Below are 24752 nucleotides of genomic sequence, written 5' to 3'. Positions count from 1 at the left end.
AGGAATTGTGAGGTTTTCTAAGGAGACAGCTATGCCTTTATCCCTCAATCCCAGTCATCACCAACCCAAACCTTTCAAAATAGTCACTCATCCAATTCAACGACCCAGCCTCCCAGCAATAATGTCTTGTCTAATTTTCAAAGGGATTTTTGCAGTTAGATTTCACTGAGTGTAAATGATTAAAATCCCTCTTATTACTTTCTTTTCCCCATAGGACTCTGCTTTGCAATATTGTTTTCTCTTTTCTGAAATCCCTTGAGCTGCCTTTTGCATTTGCTCACGTCACCTGTATTATTAGAAGGCATGAAAAGTATCTCTAAGATAGGGGTTTTGTAGATTCTCCGCTAAAGATGTACCTCAAAATAATATACGCTAACAAGAAAGAACAGGATGGTAAGAATTTGGGAGGAAGAAGGATTAAAAGCAACTATTTTTTTTTTCCTTTTAAGTATGATCCAAATATTAGAGCAAGAAAATCATTATATAAGCATGCATTTACCATTTACTTACAAATTTAGTAACTGGAAAAAATGATAACAAATGACCAAGAATAGTACTGAACTGGCCTAGAAATAATTTATCCTTTTACCTGGAAAAAGAGACTGCCAATAAGACAGGAAGAAACAGAAAGCCAATGTTTAATTTCTTCCCTTGGGAAAAAGTAGAAGCAGGAAATGCAGAATTCATTATTTCCAGGACCACGGTAAGTATCCGACGATGGGAGAGCAAGAAAGATGAACAACGGTAGTCACAGGAGTCTCAGTGCCTACATTTTATGTTATATGGATTAAGGGAGCTGAAAATGAAGATTTTTGTTTGTTTGGTGTTTGGGGAAGAAGTAAATAAGGGAGAAATTAACATTGGTGTACAACTTTCTCAGGTGACTTTCAGCAATTTTCAGATGGTTTCAGGTGACTTTCAGGTGGTTTCAAGTGACTTCCAGCAATTTAGGCCAATGAGATAATCAAAGGCTGTGAAACTAGAGTTAAAATGCTAAGAAAATCTTGGGAACTTAAAGCAATTTTCAAAATTAAGGAACATAATAAGAAGTAACGTGTGCTTTCTTCTTTACAATTATGGGGGCAAATATATGTGTGCATATATGTTTAATCTGGACAAAAATTAATAAGTTATTAACTCTGGTACAAAACGCTATTCATGAATTAGGAACATAGTCCTAGACCTTGAGCATAGTGTTTGATAATACATCTGTAAAATTGTATGTAAATAACTCTTAAGAACCAAAGGAATGCATTGAGGAATTATCAGACCATCATAAGTCAATCAGCATGACATCTCCAGTTCACCTCTTCTTTGAGACCAACAGAGCTAAATGTGGGGAACTGCTCCCAAGCTTGTTTTGAAATCTCAAATTATTTATATCAAGGGAACAATCTAGCAGCAATGAGGTAAAAAGAGTGGCTCTTCAGCATTAATCAGAAATTTAAATTGTTTTAAACCAACCCAGTTCCCTGAACTATTTTCATGCATAAATCCATTGAATGTACCAATGCTCTCATATTAAACCAGAGTGGCCCAAGTCTGTCTGCTTTTCTGTGGAATATAACCTGCCATTTTAGTAGCTGTCTGCTCAATTTGTGCCTCTGTATGTTTTAAAGTAGTTTTTTCCTTTCTTAAATGTGCTAATACTTCAAATTACCTATACTATCGTTCCCCACTAAAGGAGGATGCTATTTGAGTATTAAGTAGGTGGTGAAATTATGATAATTTAAAGTTCATTTACATGGGAATTAAGACCCAGAGCTTTTCAGAATGCAAAAGAAAAAAAAAGCATTTCAGACACACTTTGGGTAAGGAAAGGGCATTTGCATAATCCTATCTGCTAAATGCATGGAAATTTGCAAAAGCATTATTATATTTCAGAGGATTGGTTGCCCGATATATTGCCATGTTATGGGACTGCACACTGGGGTGATGTCCTCTTTTCCCCTGAGCTTCCACCAGCTGAAGTCCCTACTGGGTGATTACTCACACCAACTGCAGTCCACTTTTCTTTATTGTACAAGCTGTCCCAGGGGAGTCTTTTCTTCACACTCCCTTGGTAAACCTGACAACCAGCAATCATTTCATACCTTATGTATATCAGAAGGAACCAATCTTGTTTTGAAGGCTTGTTATGAGTTTCAAAGGAAAAAAGTTTTCCTAAACAGTTGAGATCTGATAGTGATATCATGAGCTGACATCTGAAAAACCCCAATCATTTTGAAGAGCAGATCTAATTAGTGAATTTAAACTAGCATTTTAATGAAAAGGTTTCCTTATGCATGGCATGAAGTAAACCTTAGCTTCAGGTTAGTAGTTCATAGCATGAAAAAAGAAGACAACATTTTCAAGTTGTCAAATTGTACCTACCCATAGAACTCAAGCCTGTCTAGCAAATTATTTGAATCACATGACCTCCCATTGTTAAGGCATGAAATGGGAAATAATAGTTCAGGCTTTACCAATTACCAAAGTCATTACCGAAGGGGGTGGGGGAAGTGCTAGAACAGAAACAGCAGGCAGAATGACTGTTCCTCCAGTATCCCTTTTGACTTCTAATTTGAAAAGGACCCAAGCAAAGGAAGACTCCTCCAGAAGGTGTTTGGGCTTTACCTGTTGGCATGTGAGGTGCTGCTCACCTTCTCTGCTTTTTCCAGAGGAGCTGGATGCACTGAGCACTACCCCATCCCCATCTATCCTTTTACCATCCCTTGTCTCCAAGCCTCTGGTTCCACTAACCAAACTCTAGGGGATCATTGGAAGCTACATCAACCTTGGAAGCTCTGAACAGGGTCTTTGACCAGTGGGCCAAAGGGAGTAAGAGCAGCCTGCCAGGTAGTGGTCATATAGTTGGATTTTTAGAAATAGACAGGATCTTAGAAGTTACTGTGTCCAAGCCACCTATTTTCACAACATAAACTGAGGTACAGAGAGAGGAAGTGATCTGGCCAGGGTCACATGGGGGCAGGACCATGGCCCATCCCAAGGCTGTTTCTTCTGTGGGGTCATGTTGCTGGCTGCTCTCTGAATGAGTATCCATAAAGTCCCCTCTGCCTGGCAATACCCATCCTAGGAGAAGCAATGCAAATGCATAATCTGTGACATCCACAGGTCCCAGTGATCAAGGCCATTGGCCCAGCATTGTATCATGCACTTAGGCTGCCATCCCCCTCAGAGTCCACGCAGGACACCTATCCCAAGAGGCCTAAATTGTACTCAATTTTATTCATGCTATAAAATCGATTTCTTCTTTCCCAAGAAGGTTTCCACTCTTCCTAGTAAGAAAGGAAAAGTTATTCCCTAACTTCTTTGCTCCCTAAAATCTCTGTGAAGAAACATGTGATCCAGCCTTGCAGGCTGAATTCAAACACATTACTTGTTAAATTTTCACTCCTCCAAATATCACTTCCAGGAGAGCATCCGACTCACTCCTTAGCTCCCAATCCTTCATCCACTCTGGGTTTGTTTATATGGCCTTATGGTATGTATAAAACAGAAGATGGTAAGGTGCACTTTCGGAGGCTGAGATGGGCGGATCACCTAAGGTCAGGAGTTCGAGACCAGCCTGACCGACATGGTGAAACCCCATCTCTCCTAAAAACACAAGAAAACTCGCCGGGCATGATGGCACATGCCTGTAATCTCAGCTACTCTGGAGGCTGAGGCAGGAGAATCGCTTGAACCTGGGAGACAGAGGTTGCAGTGAGTCAAGATGGTGCCATTGCACTGCAGCTTGGGCGACAAGAGCAAAACTCCGTCTCAAAAGAAAAAAAAAAGAAAAAAACGGAAGAGGCAGGAAAATGCTGGAGGGGGAATTCTCACTGGCTTCGGTTAGGTGAATATTGCCCCCTTGTGGTCAAACGGAATACAGGAACCTCAGTGGTCATGGAATCATTTATTCTCCTTCAGGGCTGACCAAACATAAATCATTCTGAAAGAATCAAGCTTTATATGAGACGATCCCAGCACCTTCTTGCCGATATATACCCCTAAAAGTCCTTTATGGATATAGCCATTTTCTAAAAATGTTCTATTTGCCCCTTAAATGTTTATTGATTTTGAATTTTACTATAATCACTTTCCTGACAACTCCCAAAGACACCTCGAAAGCATAAATATTCCCTTTCAGTATTGGTCTTCAAGCAATATTGGTGTCTTGTTTTTAGAATTCTAACTGATGCTTACACCTATGTTTCTCAAAGCAAAATACATAGGTGTTAGGCTTGGTATTACTTTTATTTTATTTTATTTATTTTATTTTAAAGACAGAGTCTTGCTCTGTCGCCCAGACTGGAGTGCAGTGGTGCAATCTCGGCTCACTTCAACATCCACCTCTCAGGTTCAAGCAATTCTCCTGCCTCAGCCTCCCAAGTAGCTGAGACTACAGGTGCACGCTGCCATGCCTGGCTAATTTTTTGTATTTTAGTAGAGACGGGGTTTCACCATGTTGCCCAGACTGGTCTCAAACTCCTGAGCTCAGGCGATCCACCCGCCTCAGCCTCCCAGAGTGCTAGGATTACAGGCGTGAGCCCACATTTAAAATTTTTTAAATTCCTACAAGATTAAAACTAGGCGCAAATTTATAGAGCTGCTCTGATTGCCTTTTTATAGCATCACAATAAGTCCTTTGAGGATTTTCCTGAAACCTGGTCTTTGAACATTGCAGACCATAAAGGCCGTGGAGTTCAAGCCCCTTTCACTGGAAAGAAATCTGAGAGCCTAAGGGAAAGTGTCTGCTGGCCAAAGGACAGAGAGAAGCCGAGGGCAGCTGACTGGAAGCTGGTGTGCTTCCTCCTCACCCTGCCAAGGAAAATGACACGATGGGTGGGCATCCTCGGGCAGTCGTCCCCATAGGAGCCCCATCGCTATGAATGAGGCTCACCCAGGCTGGTCCAGTCTTTGAGACTCTTCTACTCTTTAAATAACAGCCTCGCCTAACAGTACAGGAGAGCCAGAGGATACAGAAACTGTGGCCTTGTTAGTCTGCCCCAACATAATAGAGAAAAGTAGTTGCATTAGTACTATTTTTAAACTCAGTTTAATTTTATGGGAAGGCTAATACATGAAAAGTTACTATCTTAAAACTTTCTCTGAGCTCCCTTTTTAATATTTTTTTGCCATGCTTTGCATAAAGAAGGCAGACAATTGGTCTTTCTTAGCCTGAGGATAGCTTAGCTTGCTGATTCAGTTAGATGGATAAAGATAATCTTCAAACAAAGGAGATTCTGAAATTCTGAGGAGGGTAGAGGCCATTTTTGTGACGGGACTATTCAGCTCATCAAATGGATGCCAGATTAGGCTATGGAGGGCCAACGTCAAGGACAAAAGGGGTCTGTGTCTCAAAATGTTCCCCCTCATATATGATGCCCTTTACACAGCCCCATTTTGCCTGGCTGGCTCCAGTTAGATGTCCAAGCCTGCCATGTACCTCAAGCCAAGGGAGAGGTAGAACCCAGTGGCCTGGGGTGGGAGCTAATTCTGGGGACAGCAAGGAAGTCTAAAAAGCAGCAATGGGCCAGGCACAGTGGCTCACGCCTGTAATCCCAGCACTTTGGGAGGCCGAGGTGGGAGGATCACCTGAGGTCAGGCGTTTGAGACCAGCCTGGCCAACATGGCAAAACCCTGTCTCTACTAAAAATACAAAAATTAGCTGGGCATGGTGGCGTACACCTGTAGTCCCAGCTACTCAGGAGGCTGAGGCAGGAGAATCACTTGAACCCAGGAGGCAGAGGTTGCAGTGAGCCCAGATCACGCCATTGCGCTCCAGCCTGGGCAACAAGAGTGAAACTAAAAAAAAAAAAAAAAAAAAAGAAAGCAGCAATGGAGTCTTACATGCTTGAGGCTGGTGCTTCAATTACTATCCCATTGTTCTCACCCCATTGAGGATAGCCACTGAATTCCAGATACAGCATTACCTGTATTTCAAAGCAAATTTCCATAGTGAACTAGGGCTATTCCAACCAGGGATGACCAACAGATTGTGGCTAGTTGGTTTTGTTACTGAGAACATAACACTAAAAAACCCAAACCCAGACTTGATCCCAACCACATCAATTAATTTCACTGTTTTACTGGTTTATACTTTCAACAAAAACACTCTGAGTGCCCACCATATGCCAGGCATATTATAAGAGGTTCTGAGGATATAAAGATAAATCAAACAAGAAAAATACAGAGCTATAGGTTTAATGATAGGATGCAGAGGGATACCTCTAATCCTGAATCCCAAAACCTTCAAATGAATACAGTTGCCCACAGAAAACTTGAGTAAGGACAACTGAAAACCTACCCTCAGGTTAGCAAAAAAAATTTAATTAATTTCTGACTGAAAGTAATTAGCTTTTGACACTATGAATTTCCCAGTTCTGCTGCCTAATCTACCACTACCACCAGACTCTTACTGAGTAGACAAGCAGTTTGACAAACTTGGGTGTGCATCAGAATCACCTGAGGAGCTAGGAAAGGACATAGAGGCCCCGATACATTGAAGTAAGTGAGACAAAGTCCAGGTGTTTGCAATGTCACCAAGTTCCCCAGGGTATTCTGATGCCACCAAAGTTGGAAAATGACCACTATACATAATGAACGTCTTCTGTGAAGTGGCAGAAATCTCACACAGCATCCTGGGTGGGTCCTTCATTAAGGACAAAAGTGGATGGAGCCCTCGTGTCTGTCCAAAATAGATCTAAGGGCATGAGACTTCCCACACGGTGTCACACCCAGCCATTTATGGTATAGAGCACTCTCCTGCAAGAAGGAGCTACAGCAGGCAGTGAGAGTGGATTGGAATTCGCTGTGCACTCAGACTTTCTCACAAATGGAACTAACTCTCCCTTGGCCTAACAGCAAAAATTTTCTTTAGAACCTAAACTTCAGAAGTCGAAAGCAGTATTGAGTAAATAATAAGAAAATCTTTATTATTTTTGCATCTAGCGATGGCAAACAGCTCAGAAAGACACCATAACTCTAGATCTTTAAGAAATGTTACTCTCTTTAAAAGAAAAAATGAAAAAAATCTCCTTAATTCTAGAAAAATAAATACTCCATTGCTAAAATGTCTTCTCCAATTTCTCTCCCTCTTCTCTTTAAATGCAAGGGATGTTCATGTACAACCTCATCCTGACACCCAAAATCCCCTCCCTAAATATTGCTCTTCTTTTATGAAAAAAGCATCAGTTTTTTAAAATTATGGATAGAGGTTTTGTATTAAAGGAGACCTGAGTCCTAAAATCCCAGCTGATGGAGGCCCTGGTAATGACACTCATCTTCTGAGAGGAGTCTTCCTTTAGTGGGTGGTAAAAACCAAATGATATCAAGAGAGTGGTAACAGGCCTGGATCAGAGGCAGAAAGAGGGGCTTGGGGAGCATTTGGGGAAACCTGGTTCCTAGTGCCTGGGAGTGATAGCATTTGCCGTGTCTAGCCTTGTGTTTCTTCTACACTGGTGTTTTTTTCTCCCCAGCTGAAGACTTGAATAAATATTTTGATTTTCTATTATTGCCGACGATTACTGCATCTTCTTATTTAACTTATGTCTTCTTTCCAAGCGAGAGTATCCAGGTTTCGGTTGGATCTATTTTAAGGTGAATTAATTAACCAGCATAATAATACATTCATATGTTTCTTTTTTCAATATTTTTTTTACTCTAGTTACAGAATACATGAACTAGAATCCCTAGTAAACCACGTTGTCTTTTGGATTTGTCTGTTTGTTTGTTTCATTCTACCCTGACAGGGGAACCTGCCCCCAGACTACAGAATCAGCCTGATTGACATCGGCCTGGTGATCGAATACCTGATGGGCGGGGCTTATCGCTGCAACTACACGCGCAAGCGCTTCCGGACTCTCTACCATAACCTCTTCGGCCCCAAGAGGGTGAGGCTGGCTGCAAATTCAGGGCCCCTCCTGGAAGGACTAGGGTGTATGGGATTTGGGTTGTGGCTTCTTTGTCTCCAAGGGGAATTAAAATCAAAAACTTGCACTGAGAGTGAGCCTATACAATCAAAGAATAGTAATGAAATTCAAATTAATCTTATCATTGAGATTATTAAACTCAGCAGTTTTCCAGGTTTTGGGTCTTTATACCTTTAAAAATTGTTGAGAACCTCAAAGAGCTTTTATCTATGGGAATTCTACCTATCGGTGTTTATTTACCATGTTAGAAATTTAAATGGAGACTCTAAAAATATTTAATTCATTTTAAGTTAAACATAGGAATCCCCATTATATGTTAACATAAAGAACATGTTTATAAAAAATATATTTTCAAAAACAAAGAACAAATTCATAATAGGAACATTTTTTATCTTTTGCAAATTTCTGTAATGTCCAGCTTAATAGAAGAGAGCTAGATATCTACTTGTGGATTCAGTCTATTGTAGGATGTTCTGGTTAAAGTATATAAAGAAAATCTGACCCCACAAAAACACATGACAAACATAGCAAATATATCAAAGGAAGGAGTATTTTAATCCTCTTTACATATAATTGTAGATATCCTTTTTTTGATACTACACCAAAATTTAGTAAGTAACCGTTTCTTAAAAATGAGTTGCAAGGTGAAATCTAAAACGATATAAGTGAACTTTTCAAATTCTGTTACATTAAAATCCACTAGTCAAGCCAGCCATGGTCCCAGCTACTAAGGAGGCTGAGGCAGGAGACTTGCTTGAGCCCAGGAGTTCGAGGCTGTAGTATACTATTATAATGCCTGTGAGTAGCCCCTGCCCTGCAACCTGGACAATGTAGTGAGACTCTGACTCTAAAACAAATAAAATAAAATAATAACAAAGTAAAATCCAGTGGTCAATCTTATACTTTGATGGATCTTGTAACATCATAGATTGGTCATGGAAAATTATTGGTTTGTGAAGGTATGCAGCTCTTCCAAATACTGACACATTTTATTATACAGTTTCATTAGTATCACCTCTATCTCATGGGAAATGTCTTTCAGTCCTGAAAAGCTGTCAAAGTCATGGTGGGGGTGTGGGGAGTAGATATAAGTTTTCTAAAATCCCAATTTTTTTCTTAAAAGTTTGAATTTTGTCATTGGCAACAAATACTATCTATTGTTTTCCTTGAAATAACAGCCTCACTTTGGTCATTCCAAACACATCTGCCAAAGGTCCAAGTCTACACAACTTTAGTCCATCTGCCAATCAGTCCTTCAAGTAAAAATTATATTCCATGAAAAAAACAAGTGGCTATAATACAATCCAAACAATCACTTAAGTGCATTTCCTCAGGACAACCCATAATAGTTCAGTATACAGCAGAACTATTTTAGGAGTATACTTCCCATTTCATCCCACAGAACAGTAAAAAGACAGTTAATCAAGGGTAAGGATTTAATAATGTTAATTGTTTTTTAGTCCTCAACAAGGTCATTCTTAAGTAAAACAGTTGCATTTGCTTTCTGCAAGTGCATAATACTGGAGTCTAATGACATCTGGTAAAGGTGGGTACCACTGCCTTTGTTCTTGCTAAGGCACCCAACAGCTTTACTCACCATTGCTTTTGTACCATCAGTACAAATGTCAAGATGGTGCCAAACCCAATTACATCCTAGTACTATTATGAAAATAGCTTTGACTACACACACCCTCTCAAAATGTTTCAGGGACCCTCATGACCCATGGGCCACATTCTGAGAATTACTGCTCTAGCTGGTAGTGGGCATAATTTTTTTTTTTTTTTTTTTTTTTTTGAGATGCAGTCTCACCCTGTTGCCCAGACTGGAGTACAGTGGTGTGATCTCAGCTCACTACAACCGCCACCTCCCAGGTTCAAGTGATTCTCCTACCTCAGCCTCCCGAGTAGCCAGGATTACAGGCACATGCCACTACACTCAGCTAATTTTTGTATTTTTTAGTAGAGATGGGGTTTTGCCATGTTGGCCAGGCTGGTCTTGAACTCCTGACCTCAGGTGATCCGCCTGCTGCCTTGGCCTTCCAAACTGCTGGAATGACAGGCGTGAGCCACTGTGCCGAGTCATGATTTTTATATTTAACAAAGTTTTTTTCTGATTCTGAAAGCATTTTGTGGAACTAGTAAAGAACTTTGAAAACACCTAAAATTTAACAAAAGGGATTTGTTTGAAAATGAAATATAACAGAATTTAAAAAAAAAAAAACAATAAAGATAAATAAGAAAAAAATGAAATAGATATTAGCCTAGTAGTCATTTTAGAAGCTGAAAGAGAAAGAGAAAAATAGAGAGAGAAAGAGAGAGAGAGATTCGGTTTGAGCTGTTCTAATGTGAATAGTCAAATACAATTTGGAGGAACTGTAAGTGCTGTACCCTTACCATTTACTCAAATAACTTTCAAGATGGTGCCCAACCATTCTGAAATATTTAAAAGCTTAAAATTGGTCTTCCTGGCCCCTGAGATGTAGTTTTGTATTACCTGCTGTTAAATATAGATCAGGGTCCGTGTCCTTCTGAGTTGCCTTTTCTCTCCGACTCAGCCTGTGCCTGTTTTGCACATTCCCAGCATGGCCAATGATGCTTCCTGTGTGCTGACACTTTCCATGCTATTGAGCACCTTTGCCACCATCAGCACAGGCCCTCTGGCCCCACTTGCTCTGGCCCTGATGGGCAGCAGCACAGGGAAATGGCCAGCATAAAGCATCTAAACATATTAATATATTTCTGAATAACATCCCAAGTCTCCAGATAATAGAGGCTTTTCAGAGGTTTGAGAAATACATGATTCGATCTGCTTGATTGAAGGTTTCCTTGTTCATTTGTCTTGGTCTGTTCAGGCTGCTACGACAAAATACCATCAGTGGGATGTCTTATAACAACAGAAATTCATTTCTCACAGTTCTGGAGGGTAGGAAGTCCAAGATCTAGGGACCAACAGATTTACTGTCTGTTGAGAACCTGCTTCCTCATTCATAGTGACACCTTCTCACTGTGTCCTCATCCAGTAGAAGGGTGAATGAGCTGCATTGAGCCTCTTTTATAAGGGTACTAATCCCATTCCTGAGGGCTCTTCTCTCTTGATCTAATCACCTCCCAGAAAGTATCCCCCCTAATACCATCACCTTTGGAATTAGAATATCAACATATGAATTGGGGGGGGGGGGCGAAAACATTCAGACCAAAGCACTCATTCAAATACTAGATGTTGTGAAGGTGTCAGCCAAGCAAGATGCTTATAGAAGGTGAAAGAAATCTTGGTTCACAAAAATCATTATCAACCTGTAGGCTCTATCCTCAGGCAATCTCATTATGCCTTGCCAGTTTCCTCATTTTCTGTAGATTCATTAAAATCACCAAATCCAAAATTCTCTTGGAATTTCTATAAATCAGTTCTTCTTGTGGCGTTTTATTTAGCAAAATAAAATTAATGCTATATGGTACAATAGTGTTCTTATATCACCTGTTTAAAATATAATAGGACTCTTGGAGGCTGGGTGTGGAGGCTCATGCCTATAATCCCAGTACTTTGGGAGGCTGAGGTGGGAGGATCACTTGAGCCCAAGAGTTTGAGACCAGCCTGGCAACATAGTGAGACCCCATCTCTACAAAACATTTTTAAAAGTTAGCCAAGCATGGTAACGTGCACCTCTACTCTCAGCTACTTGGGGCACTGAAGTAGGAGAATCACTTGAGCCCAGGAGGTTGAGGCTGCAGTGAGCCATGATTGTGCCTCTGCACTCCAACCCAGGTAACAAAGTGAGACCTTGTCTCAATAAAAACAAAACCAAAAAGATATAATAGGACTCTTCTTACCTTTATGAAAGAAAGATCTAACTGATCTAACTTTGTTCACAACATTTTTTTTAACAGCCCAAAGCCTTGAAACTGCTGGGAATGGAGGTAAGTGTTTGTCCAAATTATTAGTGTCAATGATTTATTCTCTTTGTTACCCATTATATATATGCTATATATATAGTATATATATATAATAATATATAGTGTATATATAATAGATACACTATATGTAATATATATACTATAAATATATAGTATATATAATGTGTAATACTATATATACTACATACTATAGTATGTATACATTATATATGTATAATTATATATATATAATGTGTCATAAGGGTTCCTCACAGCACCTTTGAAAATTCCACCATGAGGTTGTATCTGCAATGCAAACAAACAAACAAAAATCCTATTTGAAATACCTGAAAACCAAGGAAGCATATAAATTCTAGTAATCAAAATCTATTGGAGTGTTTACAAATGGTGACAGGTCCAAAGGCCAGAACTACTTCAGAATTGCATCTAATAAGTATTCAGAAACTTGAGATAAATTATCCATTTGCCATCTTTTGTTCATGTGGTTACGGTCGTGTATGCAAATAAAAATCTAGGCTGTCCTTATCCTTTCAGTAAAAAGGGTAGTGCTCTCCATAATTAGGTACAAACAAGATTACCCTTTGAATAAAGGTAATGTTTCACACAGAAGTGAAAAGAAAGAAAATGGCCCATTAAAAAATAATTTTTTAAATCAGAGTGTAACACTGACATGTTCCCCCAGCACTGTGCTTATGCATTTATCATCACTTGTTTTAAAGTTGGGCATGGATGAGCTTGTGAGTTCTTTTAGGACGGAAGCTGGCCTAGTTCATTTCAGTACTGATCCCAGAGCTAGCTGGGAGAAGATATACAATTGCTACTTGCTGAAGTGCACCAATTCATTTCTAACTCAGCCTGTGTGATTTCCCTATAATTACAGGATGATATTCCCTTGAGGCGAGGAAGAAAGACAACCAAGAAACGTGAAGAAGAGGTAGACATTGACTTGGATGATCCTGAGATCAACCACTTCCCCTTCCCTTTCCACGAGCTCATGGTGTGGGCTGTCCTCATGAAGCGGCAGAAGATGGCCCTGTTCTTCTGGCAGCATGGTGAGGAGGCCATGGCCAAGGCCCTGGTGGCCTGTAAGCTCTGCAAAGCCATGGCTCATGAGGCCTCTGAGAACGACATGGTTGATGACATTTCCCAGGAGCTGAATCACAATTCCAGGTGGGTCCATCCAGCAAAGGGCTGGTCGGGGGAGAGGAGGAAAGGTGGGCTCCCAGTGCTGGAAGGTCTGAGCTACTCAGAACTTTAAGGGAAGTCAGTATCACCCCAGTGATGCACACACAAGATGGACACAAACAATTCCCCTTTATTGTGCACAGTGCCACAGACAGTGTGGTACATATAGAAACATGGAACATTTTATTTCATCCTCTCAACTACCCCATGAGGTAGGTCCCATAGTTATGCACTTCTTTCAGCTAGGAAAAATGGGGCTCAGAGAATTTAAGATCACACGTTTGTGGTGGCAAGGCTGGAATGTGAACTGAAGTTTGACACATTTAACAGGACATACTGCCTGGTGTAGTGGCTCATGCCTGTAATCCCAGCACTTTGGGAGGTTGAGATGTGTGGATCATTTGAGCCCAGAAGTTTGAGACCAGCCTGGGCAACATAGCAAGACCCCATCTCTAAAAAAAAATTAAAAATTAGCTGGGTGTGGTGGTGCATGCCTGTAGTCCTAGCTACTCAGGAGGCTAAGGTACGAGGATCTCTTGAGCCCAGGGGGTCAAGACTGCAGTGAGCCTTGATCATTCCACTGCACTCCAGCCTGGGAAACAGAGAGAGACCCTGTCTCAAAAAAAAAAAAAAAAAAAGACATACTGTACTCTATTGATTGATTACTCCATCCCCTACACTCATATGACAATCTGAGGGCCTGAGTACAGAGATCATATATTGTTTGACTTACACCCCCAGTTCTATACATGGTATCTGGCACACAGTAGATGCTTAGTGGATGTTGGCTGGATAAATTTAGAAACAGACCAGACCCCATATGAAACAACTACATCACACAGTGACCACATTTTCTGGTTGTCCAGCAGGTCCACTTTTATCTTATAAGTCTCCAAGCTGACCTGAAGGACTGTCCACCCATTCTGTCTTTCAGAGACTTCGGCCAGCTGGCTGTGGAGCTCTTGGACCAGTCCTACAAGCAGGACGAACAGCTGGCCATGAAACTGCTGACGTATGAGCTGAAGAACTGGAGCAACGCCACGTGCCTGCAGCTTGCAGTGGCTGCCAAACACCGCGACTTCATCGCGCACACGTGCAGCCAGATGCTGCTCACCGACATGTGGATGGGCCGGCTCCGCATGCGCAAGAACTCAGGCCTCAAGGTCAGCACGCCCAACAAGGCCCTCCTGGCTATGAGGACCAGCGGGTGGGGTAGAGTTTTCCCAGACAAAATCTGCCGTGGGATTGGGCATCCTTTTATCTCAGGCGGGTGGTTCTAAATCCTAACTGTGCCTCAGAATCCTGTAGAGTGTTGCTTGGTTTTGTTTTTCCCATATAGAGGCTGGGGCTTCCCCCTGGGTCCTGCTGCATCAGCATCTCTAGAGAGGGTGCCTGGTCATTAATATTTTTTGGAGGATCCAAAGGGGATGGCCATGTACAGGTACTGCAGGGGCTGCCATTTGCATGAGCAAAGCCAGCTGCACCAGGAGTCCCCACCTAGGCCACCTGTCACTGCAGAGGATGCCTGAACCCCTGGCTCTCCTTGGCATCATGTCATAGAGACATTGGCTCTTACCAGATGTGCTTGAGAGGTCTTTTTAAACTAAAATAAAACTGAGATAGATTTATTTGTAAAGCCATTGCTAGATAATCCTAATCTATTCTTAAGAAAAACAAGTCGCAGATCAGTGTGTATAATCGGAGGTCATTTTTATTTTTTTTTTTGTTTTGTTTTGTTTTTTTTGGAGACAGAGTCTTGCTCTGTCTCCCAGGCTGGAGTGCAGTGGCCGGATCTCAGCTCACTGCAAGCTCCTCCTCCCGGGTTTACGCCATTCTCTCGCCTCAGCCTCCCAAGTAGCTGGGACTACAGGCGCCCGCCACATCGCCCGGCTGAGTTTTGTATTTCTTTAGTAGAGACGGGGTTTCACCGTGTTAGCCAGGATGGTCTCGATCTCCTGACCTCGTGATCCGCCCGTCTCGGCCTCCCAAAGTGCTGGGATTACAGGCTTGAGCCACCGCGCCCGGCCGGAGGTCATTTTTAATGTGTCTATGTATAGTTATGTCTGTATAAACTATCCTATAAAAACCAGGCAGGACACATAGTAAATTGTCAGCAGCGGTTACCTCTGAGGCTGAATGGACTATGAAAGGGATGTTACTGTTTTTAAGGGAAATAGGATGGTGTTTAGTGTTTGCTTTTTTAATGTTCTTTTCAGTGTTTTTCAAGGAAAATATGAAACCGAAAAAGGAAAAGAAAGACAGAAAAAAATGGGAGATGGAAGATTGAAAGGATATGGGAAGTTTTTTGTTTGTTTTAATTTAAGGTATACAACATGATGGGTTTTGGGGTTTTTTTTTTTTTGAGATTTTGGAGGGGGTTGTTTTTTGTTTGTTTGTTTTTGAGACAAGGTCTTGCTCTGTCACCCAGGCTGGAGTACAGAGGTGTGATCTTGGCTCACTGCAACCTCTAACTCCCACGTTCAAGCGATTCTCCTGCCTCAGCCTCCCAAGTAGCTGGGATTACAGGCACAAGCAACTATGCCTAGCTAATTTTTGTATTTGTAGTACAGATGGGGTTTCATCATGTTGGTCAGCCTGGTCTTGAACTCTTGACCTCAAGTGATCCACCCGCCTTGGCCTCCCAAAGTGCCGGGATTACAGGCATGAACCTCTGGCGCCCAGACACAACATGAGGTTTTGATATACACTGTGAAATGGTCACTCTAGTCGAGCAAATTAGCATATCCATCATCTTGCCTCATTACCCTTCCTTGTGTGTGTAAGAGCACCTAAAATCTACTCTCTTAGCAAATTTCCAGTATACAGTACCATATTTCAGCTAGAGTCCTCGTGTTGGACATGACATCTGTATGGTACATACTCATCCTACATATCTACAACTTTGTACCCTTTGACCTGTATGGCCCCATTTCCCATTTCCTCCCCTCCCCAACCTCACCCCTGCCCCTGACACCCACCATTTTATGGGACCAACACCCTTTCTCCATACCACTCTTCCTGTGGGCTCTTGGCCTAAAGTCACAGAAAGGGTCTGTGACGTGGGTCATGGGCACTCCATAGCCACACTGCTAGTGACCGCCAAGCCCGGCCTCAGGAAGGGAGCCAAGCCGGCTCTCAGCTCCGAGGACAGGGTGTCGTGTCCCCTGAAGACTGCCAGCATGCCACCTGAGCCTTCCTAGGACAGCCAGGCACCCAGAATTCAGTGTCATGAATTCACAGCCATTTTCCGTGAACTACTCTGGTGTCCCTGTGGGCATTCAAGCAAGGACTGTCCCTGCCTCATTACTTGAGGATCATTTTTACTGACCCTTCAGAGGGGTCTTAGCCCCTCACCTTGGAGCAGTTTCTTCAAGGAGGTTGATGTTTAGAAGTCTTGTGCCCCAGAATTGTTTTAGGATTGAGAGAAGAAGTGAGAGAGGACTTGGGGAATACAGTCGGACGTCAGTATTATCATGCAGAAACACACTTGTTCATTCTGAAGAATGAGACCGCCCTCTCAGAAGAAAGGCTTCCGTATTTAGTGTCCTCGTATAGATGTATGCATGATGTTTATACATGAGAGAAATATAGTGCGGGCTTCTCCTGGGGCTTGTGTGTAAGGGGATTCTCTCAGTGCATACGGAGCCCACTGGGTGTGTGTGTGTGTGTGTGCGTGTGTGTGTGTGTGTTTTCTGCTGTATCGTAGCAAATACCAGGAAGATGCCCGAAAATGAATTAAATGCTTTCTTACATGTATTCTCTCAAGGTCAACTTAGGACAGCATTCTTTTTTTACAGAGATAATCAGATAACACATAATCCACTCCACTTGACACATTAGCAAAAAAAAAAAAAAAATGCCAGTGGACAGATGTATGAATTGATTTCACAGTCAAAATCAAGGGCTGTCTAATGGCTAAATGTAAATCTGAATTCTTTCCCACTTTTGCCTTAAATAGAGTCTCTTTTTCCTCTGTTACCCACATGCAAAGTGGGTGTTAATTGGGTAAGACAAATTTGGGCAAAATGCTTTTTTCCTCCAAAAATGAGACTGAGCTGTGCAAAATATTTCCTAGATGGGACAAAATGATCCTCTTAGTATTAATATGTTAATATGTTAGTTATTCAGATGTCCAGGTCCCCCACAGAGCATATAACTGTGTGTGCACATGTACACACACACATGCACACAGTCTTATACCCCACACCTCAGGCTCTCTGATTCTAAACAACCACCCTAATCTTAATCCTTTAAATGTGATTATTATTATTATCATTATTATTACTTTAGGTAATTCTGGGAATTCTACTTCCTCCTTCAATTCTCAGCTTGGAGTTCAAGAACAAAGACGACATGCCCTATATGTCTCAGGCCCAGGAAATCCACCTCCAAGAGAAGGAGGCAGAAGAACCAGAGAAGCCCACGAAAGAAAAAGATGAAGAGGACATGGAGCTTACAGTAAGAAAACACTGCACAGTTATTCTCTGTGGGCAGAATTCCTAATCCACTTGTCCCACCAATATGCTCAAGATTCAGTAACTCCTTAGGTCAGACATCTGTTCCCAGCCTTCCACCAAGTTTAACCATGGAGTGCTTTCATTTCAGTATTGCAACCAAGGTATTGGAAAAGTGTAAATAACATGACCGCAGGGTCCACCCATATGTGAAATCTTGCAGCCAGCTAGTGGTGCAGGACAAACCAGTGAAATTCTAAAGCAAGACACCCTACGTTTTCCAAACAAGCAAAGCTTTTTGAACAACCAGATGATATATCTGTCTCAGCACACAAAGAAGGAAAGGGAATCCATGATTTGGGAGCAGCCGGCTTCACTGAGCTGGTACTGTTCTGCGGATCAGAAGCTAAGCCTGTATCTGTCTTCAGGGTCAGGCTCACAATTACAGCACTAATTGAATTTTGAGGTTTGTATGCAAAGCTTTTATTAGCTCTTCCTGGTATAATTATAGAGCATAGAGGCTTTGTTCTGCAGAGGGAAGGGGGCAGCTGGACATGGGACAGCTTCTTGCAACCCCCGCCTGAGCAGCGTGACTGCCACTGGCTCATATGCAGAGGCTAAAAATATCACATGCTGTTAAAGGGACAAACAAGGCTTCATAGCTTGGAAGTCATCAAGCAACAGCTCCATAAGGACTTTCTCAATTTGCCTTACCCTCCCTCACCACCCCCGCCAATGACCGTTGCTGTAGTGACCCAGAAGAAGCTATAAGGGGTGAAATCAAAAATTAGTTTTGCTCAGGTGACAAAAGGCCTTTGCACTATTATCCTAGTAGGACAGCAGTGCGAATTGTTTCTCCTGCAGGTAAACAATATTTCCTTCCAGTAGGCTTTTCCTAAAGATCTATTTGCAGACACAATCCCTGACTTACTGAATGAAAGGCCAACTTTTGTTTCAGTTTGAGGATTTGTATAAAAATCTGTGGAGGAGTTGGCTCAGCTCTGTAACAGATGACTGTCTTCCCTAACAATCTCACCATAATTTTGTCCTCTGAATAGAATATAATAGCTTGATCATTAGAAGAAAACTGGCAATAGTAATACTGAATCTTTATTGAATATTTCAGCTGAACGTGTGCTCTGGAACCAGAATCCTGCCTTGTCACCTACTTGCTGTGTGACCTTGGGCACAATTTTATAACCTCAAACACAGGAACAATAATGTTGTCTAACTCACAAGTAATTGTCTAGTATAAAAAATGTGTCTGTAAACTACTTATATTGGAGACTGGCACACTATAAACCAATATTATTTTAACAGTGCTAAGTGCTTTACCCATACTTACTAATGGAATCCTCACGAAAGTCCCACAAGATAGGCACTATTATTGCCCCCATTTTATTTATTTATTTATTTATTTATTTATTTATTTTATTATTTATTTTAGAGACAGGGTCTCACTCTGTCACCAGGCTGGAGCAAAATGGTGTGATTATAGCTCACTGTAACCTCACATTTCTGGGCTCAAGGGATCCTCCCACAATACCTGGCCTTTTTTTTTTTTTTTAAGAGATTGCCCTGGCTGATCTTGAACTCCTGGTTTCAAACAGTCCTCTAGTCTTGGTCTCCCATAGTGCTGGGATTACAGGCATGAGCCACCACGTCCAGCCCTAATTCCCATTTTACAAATGAGGAAACTGCCACTCAAAGAGGTTAAATTGCTCAAGGATACCCAGCCAGTTCATGGCAAAGCTAAGATTAGAATCCAGGCATATAGGCTCCATCAACCACACTTTTAGACGCTAGGTTAAGGGCGAGAGAGAATGTCTCTCTAGTCTTAAGCGTGGCTGCTCAGCCTATTTGGTCCACCATGTAGCAGAAAGAATCCAAAAGTGATGAATGAGCCTCCAAAGTCAAGTGTGGCACAGTCCTGACATCAGTACACGTCCTAGGAAGACATCCAGAAACTGAATCAGCGTTCTCTCTGGTTGGGTCTCAAGGAAGAAAGCAAAGGGAGGTAGCTTTCCCTGCTCAGCCTAGAGCTTTGAGAACCTGATCCTTCAAGAAGCCACCATAAGTGATGCATCTCTAGACTAAGAGGAAAGTTTAGTAACAAGAGAATAGACCCTGGCCTTGTTTACTAAGAGCCCAGTAGAAGGCTCTGTAAGAGCATTGCTGCTCGAGCTTCTTCTCCACAGGCAGAAACAGCAGGGAGAAGGAAAGAAGGAAAGGACATGTGGCCTGGCAAACTCAGGGCTGGACAGCAGTTGTCTGTAACGTGGACCCCTCCCTTGACTCTGATGGCAAATTCTGTCAGTGTTCGAGCACTGGTCAGTAGACAGAACCTGGAGAGAACTGCAGAGTGCAGCTCATTGGCACCTCTCCTCCTTTTATGGGATTGAGATTTGAGCTTCTGTGTTAAACCAGTATATCCTCTCTTGGAATGGGACATTTTCCTTTGACCCGTCCAAAATGATACACGAAAATATCAACCTCAATTCACTCCATTTTTGTAGCTTTTAGTAGTTTAGTTCACCTCAAAAGAACTTTCTCAGCCTTGACATCTGTGTCTAGCCAGCAGAGATTCTCAAATCATGCTGTGCAGTTTTGTCTATGTTTGACCCTGTTAGATTCTGCTTTAAGGAATGTCAAAGGAAATGCCTGAATACAGAGAAAAGACACAAACAAAATCAAAAGTGAAGCTGCTTAGGCTGGAATTAATGAAATGTCAAAAATGCTTTACTTAAATCCATGAAAGACAAGCCGTTTACAAAGGCTTCATGCTGGAATATATCTGAATAATAAAGGCAAAACAGGTTTTTGTTTTTGTTTTGAATGCAGTGCTGGATAAATGTCTCCACTTTGCCTAATAAAGTCCCCACAAGTCCACAGACCCAGAGCATGTCTATAGCTCTGTTGGGAAAGTCACCATCCCCAGAAGTTACCCCAAAATGACACTCTCCAAGATGCCTAAAAACCTTCCAGCTGTCTTTACTTTCATCTCATTGTGTCCCCAAATAGCATTAGATTCTCAAGCATATAAATAAGCAGAACAGAAGCATGATAATTATGTTACATAAATTATAGACAGCCAAATGTCATGTAACCTCAGAGTTTCTTGAGGTCAATGATCAATATTTATAGAACTCTATCACAGTCTAGTGTGTCTTGTCCATCAGAAAGATTTACTCCACTCACTGATGAAAATAAACACTTTAATAAGTCGTAGTATGGAATCTAACTTCTTCATTAACTCAAGGGACTTTTGCAGCCGGAGTCCACAAAGGAATGGAAGTTACCTTCTCCAGAAATCCTATTGGTTACAGGTCAATCATTTGTGATTATTACATAGTTGAATAAAGTGGATATTTGAGGTAATGAACCAAGTAGTGGAAACTAATATTTGTATACTTTAGGTAAAGTAGCTTTAAGCCAGAATTATCTAGGTTTGTCTCTATTCTCAATTTCGAAACTCATGCATTGTTTCTATAATGAGCTGTCTCAGCTTTGAGCTCATTTCCCAGTACTCTGTCTTGCCCCAAATCCTTGTCAGTCCTGAGCAGTTATAAAGTTTTACCCTGTCCTCACGTTATAAAAATCTCCAAACTTTGTGAAACTAGCTTTGTGTTAGAACAGTACTGAAGAATTAAAGCCAAGAAAGTATGCTGTTATAGATTCTAATAACACTTTTTTTTCTAGTGAGTGATCTCAACTAGATCATTTTAGTGAAGAGTGTGTAAGAAGGTCTCAGTTCACTTTAAAGTCTAGCTAGTGTTTACTGAGCACTTATTAAGTGCCAGATGCTACCTGACTTGTAGGCCAACCCTATAGTGGGTACTTTATTACCCTCATTTTACAGTTAAAGAAACTAAGTCTCAGAGTGGTTAAAAACCTTTCCCGTGGTGCCACCGATTTGAAGTGTCTGAGTTAGGACTCAGTCTCCCATCTGAGTTACCCAGGGCCTGGAACTCTTCCTCAGTTAAATTATTATAGTTGTTGTCACTGCTACTGTTGTCATGAATGAGAAGGAAATGATTCTATTCTCAAGGAAGTTTCCAGCATCTTGGAGATGAGGACCTCTCAAGGTCAGGCCTGACTGGAATCCTTCTCCTAGTCCCACGTAGTTGCAGAGGCAGGCAGTGTTCACAGGAACCACCATAAAACTAGTACCAGCAGTAATTCAGGATTTACAGTGTTTGAAATCAGGGAAGAGGCTTAATTGACTCACAGTTCTGCGTGGCTGAAGAGACCTTGGGAAACTTACAATCATGGTGGAAGGCAAAGGGAAAGGAAGGCATGTCTTACATGGTGGCAGGAGAGAGAGAGTGAGGAAATGCCAAACTTTAAACCATCAGCCCTCATGAGAACTCACTATCACCAGAACAGCATGGGGGAAACTGCCCCCATGATCCAATCACCTCCCACCAGGTCCCTCCCTTGACACATGGGGATTACAATTCAAGATGAGATTTGGGTGGAGACACAGAGCCAAACCATATCACTAACCTAACTAAGTTCCAGGCACTGCAGATCATTTACCTCTCGAGTATTCACAACCTTTGGATAAATTAGGTATGCTGGTCCAATTGACCTTTGACTTAAGGGTCATTAGCATTTGAAGAGACAGAATTTGAATCCAGATCTAGCCTGTTTCATGATATAGAGAGAGCGAGCAGGTAGGGAGGAAGAATAGATTCTTGAAGTCTGGCCTTCCCAGGCTACACCCTTTCTTCCTCTCTGGACTCTGGGTATCATCTATTACCCACATCTTCTAGAAGTCCCAGAGTGGAAGAGAAGAGAATGGTCAAGAAATATACCCAAAGCCTTCCATCTCAGGCAAAGGGTATTCACAGATTATACGTGTAGGACAATTACACTCATAGGAAAGGTACAACCTCTAAATCTCTGGGGCCTTGGGTTCTTAGGTTCTATGGGCATCCTTTCCTCATCTGTAAAATGAACACATTGAATTACATGCTCTCCAGAGCCCTGCCATGATAGTATCGATTCTCTTCCACCATAGGCAATGTTGGGACGAAACAACGGGGAGTCCTCCAGGAAGAAGGATGAAGAGGAAGTTCAGAGCAGGCATCGGTTAATCCCCCTCGGCAGAAAAATCTATGAATTCTACAATGCACCCATCGTGAAGTTCTGGTTCTACACAGTAAGCACATTTCCTTTTCTCCTTCCTAGTGGATGGCCACAAGGAGCCAATGTCCATTTCTCATGTACCTGTGTGGTTTTCTCTGCAAGTCGTAAGTGCCACACACACAGGAGTGAAAGTTCTGTGACCTTGCTTTTTCAATAGCTTTGCAAGATTTGTGGCGTTTTGTTAGGCAGCTTTCACAGGCCACATTTTGCCTCCTCTCAGAAAATAGAGGAAATGGTGGAGGTGAGAACTAACAGAAATAGAGGTGAGATGAGTATGAGTCTTGTCTAACAGGGAAGTAGATATGCTTTTCTGAAATACTTGATGTTTTGAATAGATGAGGGCTATATCACAGTTGCCCATTTTAGATGCCAGTCCTGGATTTGGGGGTACTTTTGGCAGGTAAGGAGTAAGGAGAGTGTGGAAGTAACACCACTAAAGAAGGCAGTGTGTGTGCGTGTGTGGGTGTAACTACTCCCAATCTGCTAGTGTCATCAAACAACCTTTCTTGTTCCAACAAAATTAACAATATGCAAACCACAGCAGCAAAAGCTACTCAAAGGAAACCTGCAATCATGGCTAACATTGCTTAGTATGCACATCATGTAAACATTTTTCTGCCTACAAAAGAGTGGATTGTCCTTGAAATGACCTTCTGATATGGTAGAAATGGTTCAATTATTGGTTCTCCACGTCTACTGTTCAGTGATTTTTTTTTTAAGGTGAGCTTTTGGCCCAGGTCATCTCTGATTCTTTCCAGTCACGGTGGAACTGTGCCAGATGAAGGATAGTGCATCTGTATTTTTAGCCCTTGCCACAACCAGCTGCATAGCAGTCATTTGAGTCAGCAACAGGATCATCTGAATCTGAGGCCAAAATGACTCAAATGACTAGATGAGGTGCTTTTCATGTGGTCCTGTGTGCTAACACTTAACATTGACTTTAAAGTTGGGTTTCTCTAGTTCAGTGCTATTAACATTTAGGGTAGGATAATTCTTCATTGTGGGGGGCTGCCCCCAACAGGTAGCATGTTTTACAGCATGCCTGGCCTCTACTCAGTGGCAACTCTTCATCCCCCAAGTATGACAAGCAAAATGTCTCCAGACGTTGCTAAATGTCCCCTTGTGGGATAAAATTGCCACCATTCGGAAACTACAACTTTGAAGTGTGGTCTTGAGAGAGGATAGGATATTATCAAAATATAAATATTAGATGTTTTCAGTGAAGTAAAAATTCAAATTTATCAATGGTAGGAAAAGAGAAAAATTATCTCCCCCCAAAATAACTGAGGCATGCAAAAATCATTTCTATTCATATATTTTATACAGCTCTATATTATTTTTAACCTTGCAGAAAACAGCTTAGTGGTGACAAGCATGGACTTTGGAATCAGACAGGCTGGGTGGGAATCCCATCTGCAACTCTTACTGTGTGCCCTCAAACAACTTAACTTCCCATTCTGTCCACAGTTTTCTTAAGATGCCAATAATAGTAGTTCCGATTTTATAGAATTTAATGAAGATTAAATGTGTTAAAACATATAAAGCATTTAGAACAGTTCCTTGACATGTAAGTACAACGTAACTGTGACTATTGTTTCTTCTAGGCTATTCATATTGCATAGCAATAATAGATAGTGTTGTGTTGTGTTCATCTATCCACTCAACAAAAATAATATCTTTTATTGAGTACCTACTATGTTTGAGGCAATGTTCTAGGTACTATTTAAGTACTCTCTGTAATCCTAACAAACAACCATTTTATCAAGATAATAGTTATGTATTTATTTAGGAGAGACAGGGTCTTACTCTGCCACCCAGACTGGAGTGCAGTGGTAAGATCTTGGCTCACTGCAACCTCCACCTCCTGGGTTCCAGTGATTCTCATGTCTCAGCCTCCCGAGTAGCTGGGATTACAGGTGTGTACCACCACACCCAGCTAATTTTTGTATTTTTAATAGGGATGGGGTTTTGCCATGTTGGCCAGGCTGGTCTCGAACTATGGGCCTGCCTCGGCCTCCCAAAGTGCTGGGATTATAGGTGATAGCCACTGCACCCAGCCTAAGATAATATTTTTGGAGCTATTTTAACACCCAGGTCTGTCCTTCCTTTAATATTATGATACCCCAACTGTTAG

General features: G+C 41.6%; 1 protein-coding gene across 21 annotated transcripts in view; it reads left to right on the top strand.

The window, feature by feature from the left end:
* Window positions 1-24752, top strand: part of TRPM3 (transient receptor potential cation channel subfamily M member 3) — a 931696-nt gene that overhangs the window by 825490 nt on the left and 81454 nt on the right. For 6 of the 21 annotated variants that reach the window (XM_017873069.1, XM_017873074.1, XM_017873075.1 and 3 more), the window contains 7 exons: window positions 7549-7584; window positions 7737-7877; window positions 11802-11831; window positions 12709-12998; window positions 13948-14176; window positions 17304-17471; window positions 22491-22631. In XM_017873069.1, coding sequence (XP_017728558.1) covers window positions 7549-7584; window positions 7737-7877; window positions 11802-11831; window positions 12709-12998; window positions 13948-14176; window positions 17304-17471; window positions 22491-22631 — 1035 coding nt within the window. The remainder of the gene's footprint in view (window positions 1-7548; window positions 7585-7736; window positions 7878-11801; window positions 11832-12708; window positions 12999-13947; window positions 14177-17303; window positions 17472-22490; window positions 22632-24752) is intronic. The other 15 variants (XM_017873090.1, XM_017873072.1, XM_017873089.1 and 12 more) reach the window with 3 other exon arrangements.

The sequence above is a fragment of the Rhinopithecus bieti genome, unplaced genomic scaffold (assembly GCF_001698545.2).
Source record: "Rhinopithecus bieti isolate Rb0 unplaced genomic scaffold, ASM169854v2 scaffold_7648, whole genome shotgun sequence".
NCBI lineage: Eukaryota > Metazoa > Chordata > Mammalia > Primates > Cercopithecidae > Rhinopithecus > Rhinopithecus bieti.
This window is presented reverse-complemented; position numbering and strand designations above follow the sequence as displayed.